This window comes from Danio rerio, chromosome 10 (assembly GCF_052040795.2).
Source record: "Danio rerio strain M-AB ecotype USA chromosome 10, GRCz13ab, whole genome shotgun sequence".
Classification (NCBI taxonomy): domain Eukaryota; kingdom Metazoa; phylum Chordata; class Actinopteri; order Cypriniformes; family Danionidae; genus Danio; species Danio rerio.
This window is the reverse complement of record NC_141030.1, coordinates 44611096-44622712: the sequence shown is the minus strand read 5'-3', so window position 1 is coordinate 44622712 and position 11617 is coordinate 44611096. Positions and strand designations below refer to the sequence as shown.

The window sequence follows — 11617 nt, the reverse complement described above, 5'->3', positions numbered from 1 at the left end:
CTTCCTTGTCCTCATTTGTAAGTCGCTTTGGATAAAAGCGTCTGCTAAATGACTAAATGTAAATGTAATGTAAATGTACATATGCATCTCATCATAGCTACTCAACCGTGTGTCTCCTCTACTGTGGTGTCATCTGCAAAGTCAGAACACTGTATAGGCAGCTAGCTTTGTCAGCAGTTAGCTCTCTGCAACTCTCAAATGGTCGCCCACTGAAGCCAAGCAGGCCTGTGCCTGGTCAGTATTTGGATTGGAGATCACATGGGAAAGCTAGGTTGCTGCCAGAATTGATGTTAGTGAGGCCAGCGGGGGGCACTAAAGCACTAAACCTGCAGTCTGCGTGGGTCCTAACACCCTAGTATATTGAAAGGAACTCTGTACTGCTCAGTGAGCGCCATCTTTGGGATGAGACGTTAAACTGAGGTCCTAACTTTTTGTGGTCATTAAAAAATCCCAGGATGTCCTTCGAAAAAGAGTAAGGGGTTTCAACCCGGCATCCTGGCCAAATTTGCCCACTGACCTCGGTCCTTCATGGCCTCCTAACATCCCCATATCATAATTGGCTTCATCATTCGTCTCCTCTCCACCAATCAGCTGGTGTGTGGTGTGTGGTCTAGCGCAATATGGCTGCCGTCGAGTCATCCAGGTGAATGCTGGTGGTAGATGAGGAGATTCACTCCAATGTGTAAAGCTCGTTGAGTGTCCAGAAAAGCCTATATAATTGTAAGAAAGTATTATTATTATTGTTATTATTATTACAGGTATGCAGTCATGGGTTAAAAGGAAATAGAGAAATGGGCTCAGCACACACCCCTGTTGAACACCAGTTCTTAGAACATGGGTCAAGAGCAGGACATGTTCCTGAAGGCCCATGTCCTGCAGAGTTTAGCTCCAACCTTAATCAAACACACCTGCACAAGTAAGTCAAGCTCTATCTACTAAAGTCGTGACATATGGAATACTATTTCCGGGTTTAAGCCGCATTAATATATCAATATTTTAACAGTTCATAAAAAAAATCACTTTCTGGCCATCTGATATTAGGCATGGTTATGTATGTATTGCAATCATGATGTTTGAAAGTCATACAGCGCTTTGTAAATGTTTATCATAACCATTTGTTGAGCCTCCACATACAGTTGAATAGAGCGCTTGGATCTGGAAGCTGCTTTGCTTGACATCAGATGTAATAAACCGATATTAGGTACTCTTGAAACTTCCAGGCAGGTGTGTTCAGGCAAGTTGAAGCTAAACTCTGCAGAGACACCGACCATCCAGGACTGTTATTGGTGACCCCTGGTTTAGAGGTTTGGTTACTGATTCTAACAGATTTTCCCCTGTTGGTTTGAAAGTCAAAGGTCCAGTTAAAGAGAGAGGGGATAATGCCAAGGTCACAAAGCTTGGAGATCAGCTGTGATGTAATCAGTGAATTGGATTCTGACATGCCGCATTTGTAGGTTTTATCCAGATGCGTCAGGGCAAAGTGGAGAGGTGATGGTAGCCTCAATTGACCTTTTGAATTTGTAGACAAACTGATATGAGTCTAGTGTTGGGGGAAAGCATGTTTTCTGATGGGAGAGGACATGCCTGTCTAACACTTTGCTGTTATAGGAGTCAAATCAACTGGGTGGAAGTCATTGAGCATGTTTTGGTACAGGCATAATGCTGGCTGTGGTGAAGTAGTTGGGAAAATGGATTGAATTAAAAAATGTTGATGAAGACTTCTGCTAGCTGTTTTTTACTGGCCATAAGCACTCAGCAAGGAATGTGATCAGGGCCAACAGCTTTGTGTGCGTTTACCTTCCTCATGGTGGAACACACATTAATGCTGGAAAGTGTGTTTGCTTGTTTATAATTTGTGAGTGTATAGATGCCTGTCCATATGCACCAAGCTTTTAAATCTGCCCTTAATACGCAGCTTGTAGTTACATTTAGCCAGTTTATTTACCTTCTTCATATTGGACCTGAATAAACTATAGACTTCAGCTGGAGACGTACTTCCCTGTTCTTCCAGGATTACTGATTGGGATGCATTTGATATATCTTGTGGTTGGTCACATGGTCACGTGTCCTTTAATATGTCCAAAGACACAGCTGGTGTAGGTGTTAATATTAGTGTGGAAGTTCACTGTGGCCAGAGAAACAAGCCAATTGTAATCTAGATCTCCTGCTACATTGAAGAGTCTGCATCTTCCAGACAAAATTTAACAATTCTTGTTGTGGGTTTCATATTTGTGATGATGTGGACATATTAATATGATTTACAGACCTTAATAATGAAAAGACTTTCCTGAATTAGTGACTGGGCTTCAGTGTTCTCTTGATCAGGAGAAAGCTCTGCCTGTGGATATAATACAACACACATCAGAGCATGGTCACTTGTTTTTTACTTCCAGTATTGAACTTAAATTAGAATATTGTTACCATTTGTTTTAATGTTGTACTGTGGGCTTGTAAAATGGCAGTGTTGGTACAGTAGACCTCTCTCCAGGCAGGCAGTCACATGGGTTGGTCTGTCTTTGTTTACTCTTGTTGATCACAACAATGATGTAACAACAATACCAATTATAATTAGATTATTAATAGATTTGTTTTTCATGTGTTATTGATATTGCTGATATTAATGATCCTCTGCTGAGCTGTTCATTAAAGGTGTGAAAAATTGTACACACACAAACACACACAGAGCACTGAAGTGATGCAATTGTGTCTCAATGTGTTGAACAATGATGTCAGCTTTCATGTGTGACCTGTGGATTGGAAAAATAATCAAGATGGCTAAATGAAAGTGTTCTGAATAGTCTAATACAACATTGATTCAATAGTGTTATCTGAACATTATCTCCAATGACCAACATAAACACACAGTGTAGCGAACTCAGAACTCAGAAACAAATGGCTCAATGTTATCACTACCAATCTTGTTTTATTATTCTGAAAAGTGATCTTATGTTCATGTCATTGTTTTATTTAATTGTGTTTAAAGCATCAATAATAAAATCTACCATAATGAGCAAGCAGCAACAATGACCAGTTTAATTACATGTCAAGTTCTGTAAAAATATTGATCAGAGAGGATGCCGGCTGAAATATTTTCAGAGTAAATATGATTTTAGCTGTCTTTTTAAACCAGGGGTAAAATAAAGCATAAACCAGAGGATTCATCCCTGAGTTAACATACACAGTCCATGACATAACATGAATAGCTGTGGAAGAGTTTACGACTAGAGAACAGATATAGTATGGGATATAGCAAAGCAAATAAATGGTCACAATGATTCCTAAAGTCAGAGCAGCTTTACTCTCAGATTTCCTCTTCACTGAACCCTCCGTTACACATTTACCACCCTTCATCAGAGAGTTCATAACCTTCACTTGCTGATGAACGACATAGAAAATCATCAGATATAAAGTTATCATTATGAGACAGGGAAAAATAAAAGACATAACCAGATCAGCGACGAGCCAGCTAAAACTCATCACGATGAAACACCGTCCATAACACTCATCTGTTCTGTGTGAAGTTTCAGAATATCTATTATTAATTATAAGGGCAGTGTTATAAGCTGAGTAGCAAACCCAGCTCAGACAGATACTCATTAATGTCTTAGTGATGGTTATTTTTTGTGGGTACAGTAAAGGGTGACACACAGCCACATAACGATCAACAGCAATTAAAACCAAATTACTAAGAGATGCAGAGAGAAGCTCAAAAATTAAAAATAAATAAAGTCCACAAAAAGTGTCTCCAAAGTACCAACACGTCTCAATCAGCTTGATGGCCTGTATGGGTATCACAAACAGTCCAATTATCAGATCATTTACAGCCAGAGAGAGAATAATCATGTTGGTTGGAGTGTGAAGCTTCTTGAAGTGAGAGATGGAGATGATCACCAGCAGATTCAGAAACACAGTCCATACTGACAGCAATGACACAAACAAATATATGATGATATATCCATGACTGGAGTGTCTCCCTTTGACACATGATGAGTTGATGTCAGGAAAGCAGTATTGAGTCTCCTGATCCTCTGTCTCGTAGGCCATAAGTAAGTCTCCTCCTGTTAGGAGTTTGTTCTGCTCTCCTTTCTGTCCTTTCATTTATACAGCGTCTGGATCAGACTGACCGACCCATCTACCGCCCACTTTGATGTTAAAAAAAATAAATAAATAAGATCCTCCCAGTTTGCCCATTAACTCTTTTCTTGCCAGCCACCAGCAGCATTTTTGCCTAAATATGATGGCCCCCAGAATATTATATATTAAAAGACAAAGCAGAGCATCTTATTTTGAACAACTAAAGCATTCTATTCAACCATGTTTTATTACCACTTGAATGCAGATAGATTTCATGAAAAATATTTATATAAAGATATATTTATGCCTGGCAGCTAGCTTCCTGCAACTCTGATGGTCGCCCACTGAAGCTAAGCAGGTCTGTGCCCGGTCAGTACCTGGATGGGAGACCACATGGGAAAGCTAGGTTGCTGGCGGAATTGGTGTTAGTGAGGCCAGCAGGGGGCACTCGACTTGAGCTTTGCATGAGTCCTAATGCCCCAGTATATTGATGGGGACTCTATACTGGTCCTGACTCTCTGTGGTCATTAAAAAATCTCAGGATATCCTTCGAAAAAGAGTAGGGGTTTAACCCCGGCATCCTGCCCAAATTTTCACACTGGCCTCTGTCCATCATCATGGCCTCCTAACCATCCCTATATCATAATTGGCTTCATCACTCTGTTCTTTCTTTTCACCAATCAGCTGGTGTGTGGTGTGTAGTCTGATGCAAAATGGCTGCCGTCACGTCATCCAGGTGCATGCTGCACACTGGTGGTGGATGAGGAGACCCCCCCCCCCCCCCCCCCCCCAAAAAAATGTGTAAAGCGCAGTGAGTGTCCAGAAAAGCACTAAATAAATGTAAGGGATTGTTGTTGTTATTATTATATTTGCACAATAAAATCTCTCTGTAGTGAACATGAAATACTGTGTATGTGGTATGTAAATGCTGCTGTGTTTACAGTTTGTATGTGTGCAGCACTTGTTCTCGTTTCCCTTTGTGGATAGAGATGCTGCCACCTGCAGGTAGAGAAAAATACATCCTGTCATGCAGATGCAGAATGTATATTCTCATTTCAGTCGGCTGTCATTCGTTTGGTGTGTTTACATGCAGCTTCTTTGGTCCAGACGAGAGCAGATTCAATTTTCAATTCAATTCACCTTTATTTGTATAGCGCTTTTACAATGTAAACTGTTTCAAAGCAGCTTCACATAGAAGATCATAGTAAAGTGAAAGTGTAGTTCAGTTTTCAGAGTTTAAGTTCAGTTTAGTGTGGTTTAATAGTCACTACTGAGAGTCCAAACACTGAAGAGCAAATCCAGCGATGCGCAGCTCTACAGATCCCGAACTATGCAAGCTAGTGGCGACAGGGGTGAGGAAAAGACTTCACCAATTGGCGAAAGAATTAAAAAAACCTTGAGAGAAACCAGGCTTAGTTGGAAACGACCATTTCTCCTCTGGCCAAACGTCTTGTCCACAGCTGCAGTCAAGGTGCTGGAGGATGGAAAGCTGGACCTCAGCGAAGACTCGTCTGTCCCTGGAGCGTCACAGAAATCAGTTTCGTGCTCTTTACTCCTCCATGACCACCACAGCAGCTGCTCAGGATACGGCCTGGTCCAGGATATGGAAACCTTGGGATCATCTCGTCGCTAGTCTTGGATCTAATCAGTGGTGCTGCATAGTCTGAGGGCCTCTGGATGAGTATCCCCAGGTGGAAAATGGAGTATAAAGAGAATAATTAGCGTAGCTGCTGTTTATAGTGTATATAAACAAGATGCGGAAACCTACGCGGAGCATACCGCTAAGTGATTCACTGAGTATATGCTTTACTAAAAAGATAGGTTTTTAATCTAGTTTTGAACTGAGAGAGTGTGTCTGAGCCTCTGACATTATCAGGAAGGCTATTCTAGAGTTTAGGAGCCATAAATGAGAAGGCTCGACCTCCTGTAAAGGTAAGAAGCAATATTTAAAATTTCATACGGAACCTAACTGGCAGCCAGTGTAAGGAGTATAAAATTGGAGTGATATGATCATATTTTCTAGACCTGGTAAGAACTCTGGCAGCTGAACTCAAGGTTTACAGATGCTAATAAATAAAAGACCTTGCTGAATTAGTGATCAGTTTTAAGTGTTCTGCTGTCACTCTTGATCTGGAGAAAGCTCTGCCTGTGGATATTATACAACTCGAATCGAAGTCTGGTCACTTGTTTATTATTTTCAGCATTGGGCATAAATTAGAATATAGATATAATTTGTTGTAATGTTGTGCTGTGGGCTTGTAAAATGGCAGTGTTGGTACAGTAGGCCTCTCTCTGGGCAGTCACATGGGTTGGTCTGTCTTTGTTTACTCTTACTGATCAGTGAAAACATCAATGATGTAACAACTCTAAGGACCAATTATAATTAGATTATTAATAGATTTGTTTTTTTTTGTGTTATTGATATTGCTGATTTTAATGATCCTCTGCTGAACTGTTCATTAAAGGTGTGAAAAACTGTACACACACAAACACACACAGAGCACTGAAGTGATGCAATACCGCCTCAATGTTGAACAATGAGGTCAGCCTTCATGTGTGACCTGTGGATTGGTAAAATATTTATGATGGCCTAATAAAAATGGTCTGAATAGGCTAATACAACATTGATTTACTAGTGTTATCTGAACATTATTTATCTCAATTGCACACAAACTTAGTTAGTTTGTTTTTGTTACAGTCAGACTAAAGACACAACACTGCCTTGCTTTTAATGCCATTGTTTTAAAGTGGCCAATACAAATCTGTACCATAGTTCAAGTATTTATTATGTTGGTGTGACATGCCTGCTTCAGACCCATTTAAAAACAGAGCTTTCAGATCACCCAACTTAAAATAAATAAATAAATAATAATAATAATTAATTATCAGAACTGTTTTGAAGCTCACACAAAGAAGTCTTTGGGATTTTTTTTTTTTTTTTTGGAAGCAAATGAATGTGAATTTTATTCATAGGAGAAGCGAGTACATTTTGCACAACAGTAATCAAGCCAAATTATGACCAGAGATAATCTTTTTAATATATGTAAAAATAGTCATAAGTAGGCCCACACAGAATCTGCGCACGCAGAAATCCGCAGATTTTTAGCCCTTCATTAAGTCTATTTATATACTTGTGTAAATGTGTGTGAATTTATATTTATTCAGTTTTTAAATAAGTTTCAGTAATATTATTGTTTAATATGCAAATGTTAATAAGATTTATTTACAAAATAATAATAACAGTAATATTTTCTGTCTTTTAGTAGAGATATTAGATGAGAGACTTGCTTTGGGGTATCAAATAAGGGAATCTAATTGGATTTCCATTGTAAACATTAAATAGTTAAAATGTTTTAAAAATGTTTTTAAAAAGTTAAAATGTGCCATAAAAAAGTTAAAAGTTTTTTTAGTCAGATTTTTAGTTTTTCAGTCATAAGATTTACAGATCATATTAAATAAAAGACTTTCCTGAATTTGTGATCTGTTTTAAGTATTTTGTTGTGAATTTTGTGATTTGTATGTAGCACAAATCAGGATAACACTTAATTTTGATGGTCCATTTGAAACTGTCTGCTTAATATCTGCTGATACTGCTCCTTCAGCAGACATTAAACTGACCATAAGAAACTTTGCAAGTAGATGTCAGCTTACACCCCAACCTTAACCAAACAGTCTACTTATAATCTAATGAGAATTAGTTGGCATGTAGATGCAATGTAACCTACAGTAAACTCAACAAACGGACCATCAACAAAAATGTGACCCAAATCTGAGCGTAGACACTTATTACTGGTTTTCAATATTATTTTTACTGGTGGTCATGTAAGCTTATGTTGGTGGCAATCTGTTGACTCATCAAAATGAAGTGAAAATGTAAGAAATGCTGTTGAATTATTGTTATGAACAACATCATAGACCACATGGACAGCAAAGTACTAGCAGATTGTCTCTTAGTACTGGCACTGGTGCAAGTATTTGATTTAGTACAAGACACAACAGGGCCAGTTTAAATGCTTGCACCAGTGTACGTAATAAGAGTCTGTTGACTATCTGCTTGTAGTTAGCTGTCCATGTTGTCAGCTCATTCAACAGCATTTCTTGTATTTGCTCTTCATTTGGATGGGCCTAATGTGACTGATGAGCAGATGCATGTACCTTAAAGTAAAATAACACTTAATTTAAGTTAAATTTGCATCTACATGTCAACTAATTCTCATAAGATTATAAGTAGACTGTCAGGTTGGGGTTAGTGTAAGTTGACATGCACTTGCAAAGTTTCTTATAGTCAGTTAAATGTCTGTTGAAGGAGCAGTATCAGCAGATATTAAGCAGACAGCCTACTAATAATCAAGTGGACCATCAAAATAAAGACTTACCAAAAGAAAGAGTTACTGAACATAGATGTTTACATGCTGTAGGCATTATAATGACTACCTAAACATTTTAAAGACAATCTGCAGATACCACAATGAGAGTAAGCAGATATGAACTTGTAAATTAACTTGTGATCAGAAGATAGGGGTCCATCAACAGATCTATAGGGGACCATCGAATTAAAGTGTGACCACAATGTTATCACTGCTGCTTTTGCTTTGTTTTAAGAGATCTTGTGTTTATGTAATTGATAGAATTGGCAGATTAATTACAGATCATGTTCCATAAAAATATTGACCAGAGAGGATGCCGGCTCAAATATTTTCAAAGTCAGGATGTTTTTAACTGTCTTTTTGAACCAGGGGTAAAATATAGCATAAACCAGAGGATTCAGACCTGAGTTAGCATACACAGTCCATGATAAAACAGTTATAGCTGTGGAAGAATTTACAGTTACAGAACAGATACAGTAAGGAATCCAGGACAGCAGATAAACTGACACAATGATCCCTAAAGTCAGAGCAGCTTTACTCTCAGATTTCCTCTTTACTGAACTCTCCATTACACATCTACCACCATTTATCAGAGAGTTTATAACCTTCACTTGCTGATGAACGACATAGAAAATTCTCACATATAAAGTGATCATAATGACACAGGGGGAAAAAAAGGATATGAACAGATCAGTGACTATCCAACTAAAGCTTATCATAACTAAACAGTCTCCATAACACACGTCTGTTCTTTCTGAGGTTTCAAAATATCCATTATAAATTATGAGGGCAGTGTTATAAACTGAATAGTAAACCCAGCTCAGACAGATACTCATCAACATGTTAGAGATGGTTATTTTCTGTGGGTACAGTAAAGGGTGACACACAGCCACATAACGATCAACAGCAATTAAAACCAAATTACTAAGAGATGCAGATATAATCACACCAATTAATATTAAACTGATTCCACAGAAAGTGTGTCCAAAATACCAACACGTCTCAATCAGTCTGATGGCCTGTATAGGCATCACGATAAGCCCAACAAGCAGATCATTTAAAGACAGAGAGAGAATAATCATGTTGGTTGGAGTGTGAAGCTTCTTGAAGTGAGAGATGGAGATGATCACCAGCAGGTTCAGAAACACAGTCCATGCTGACAGCAATGAAAAAAACACATACATGATATTATATTCATGAATGGAGCGTTGTTCCTTAACACATGATGAGTTGATGTCAGGAAAGCAGTATTGAGTCTCCTGATCCTCTGTCTCGTAGTCCATGAGTGAGTATTCTCCTGTTAGGGGTTTGTTCTGCTCTCCTTTCTGTTCTTTCATTTATACAGTGTCTGGATCAGACTGACCAACCCATCCACCGCCCACTCTGATGTTTAAAAAAAAAAAAAAAGAAGATCCCCCAGTCTATGTTTATAATTTCTATGGTAATGCAAGCTTGTTTTGAAACTGTTTTGTCTTTATTTTTTAAGGTAAATGCTATAGTACATTTATCAATTGATACATTTTATGTGGTTTAATGGATCATATGAGAGGTGACCTTCATACAGAAGTGATGTGAAACTGTGGGTGACACACACCCCACATTATGTGCATGTTGTGTGAGACAGCAATTTATAAGTTGAGCGGTTACAACATTCATTCGTTCATTTTCTTTTCAGCTTAGTCCCTTTGTTAATCAGAGGTTGCCACAACAGAATGAACCGCCAACTTATCTAGTATATGTTTTATGCAGTAGATGCCCTTCCACCCCCAACCCATTTCTGGGAATCATTCATACACACTCATTCATAGCCTACCCAATTCACCTGTACTTCATGTCTTTGAACTGTGGGGGAAACCAGAGCACAGGGAGAAATACCCTGCCAAGGGTCGAACCAGCGACCTTCTTGCTGTGAAGCAACAGCACTACCTACTGCACCACTGCGTCGCCACTGTTATAATAATTAGTTATTAATTTATGAAGATGATATTTAAGATCCACTTATAAATAGGTATGCCAGACAGATCTAATATACTGTATATTTTAAGAAGATTTATGATAGTTTTCTTGGCTTCTTTTTAATAACAGTATGGAACAGTCTCTAACAGTCGTGTGAAAACGTGTTTTTTTTTTTTTTTGGCATGTTTCACTCTTACATTTTTCAAATACATATTTAAATATTAGTCAAATATAACACAAGTAAACAATTTTATTATTAAGAGAAAGCAAAATACAAAACTACATACCCCTGTGTGAAAAAGTGTTTGCCTCCCTAAATCTAAAAGCTCTTTGAGCCATCTCTAGCAGCAACAACATCAATCAAGCTTTTTTGGTATCTTGCAATGACTCTGTTACAGCACTGTGGAGGAATTGTGACTCGATCATCTTTGCAGAATTGTTGTAATTCGGCCACATTGGAGGATTTTTTACAATTTATACTGCCTTTTTAAGATCATGCCACAGCATCTCAATGGGATTTAGATCAAGACTTGAACTAGGCCACTCCACTGCCTTCCTTTCTTTTTTCTAAGTAGCTCATTTTGAAGATATTTTGATAATAATAAAACATTTTTTACACATCTTTCTCAAAGTGCTTAAAAAGCAGGCAACACAACAGCAAAAATCACACATAAATGAAGCAAAATACAAATGAATGTATAAAACAAATACATCTCAAAATATACAATATATGAAAGCAATCTAAACTGACTGTGCAAAATTGAATTCACTCTACTAGAATATTAGCACAGCACTTTTGCTTTTGAAAGCCAGTGAGTATCTGATGTTAGCAGCATGAGCCTCACGCAGTGCAACACATCTCCTTCACATATAGTTGATCTGGCTGTTGATTGTGGAATGTTGGTTCACTGCTCTTAAATGACTGTGTGAAGTTGCTGGATATTGGCAGAATCTGAACCACGTCATCGTATAAATCAATCCACCGCATCCCAAACAATTAATTGGTGACATGTTCGGTGAGTGTGCTGGCCATGAATGAACTGGGATGTTTTCAGCTTCCAGGAGTTGACTACAGATCCTTGAAACATGCGGTGATATTTTTGAATGAATGGCGCAAACAATGGGTGTATGAGTGTTCCCCACTACCAGGTTGCGGCTGGAAGCACATCTTCTGGGTAAAACATTTGGTGGAATAGTTGGTGGTTCATTCCACGATTGCA

The 11617-nt window shown here is 38.3% G+C and overlaps 2 protein-coding genes across 2 annotated transcripts; both read right to left on the bottom strand.

The window, feature by feature from the left end:
- Window positions 1-1941: 1941 nt before the first annotated feature.
- taar19a (trace amine associated receptor 19a) lies at window positions 1942-4098 on the bottom strand. Its single transcript, XM_087271462.1, has one exon. The coding sequence runs from the start codon at window positions 4096-4098 to the stop codon at window positions 3037-3039; it is 1062 nt and encodes a 353-aa protein (XP_087127588.1). The 3' UTR covers window positions 1942-3036.
- A 2924-nt stretch (window positions 4099-7022) lies between these two features.
- LOC141376458 (trace amine-associated receptor 13c-like) lies at window positions 7023-9760 on the bottom strand. Its single transcript, XM_087271523.1, has one exon. It carries the CDS (start codon window positions 9722-9724, stop codon window positions 8717-8719), a length of 1008 nt encoding a protein of 335 aa, XP_087127649.1. The 5' UTR covers window positions 9725-9760; the 3' UTR covers window positions 7023-8716.
- Between the last annotated feature and the right edge of the window lie 1857 nt (window positions 9761-11617).

What these genes read in the sequence shown, in the direction of transcription:
- LOC141376458 (XM_087271523.1), bottom strand. Translation starts at nt 9,724, where the DNA reads ATGGACTACGAGACAGAGGATCAGGAGACTCAATACTGCTTTCCTGAC.
- taar19a (XM_087271462.1), bottom strand. Translation starts at nt 4,098, where the DNA reads ATGAAAGGACAGAAAGGAGAGCAGAACAAACTCCTAACAGGAGGAGAC.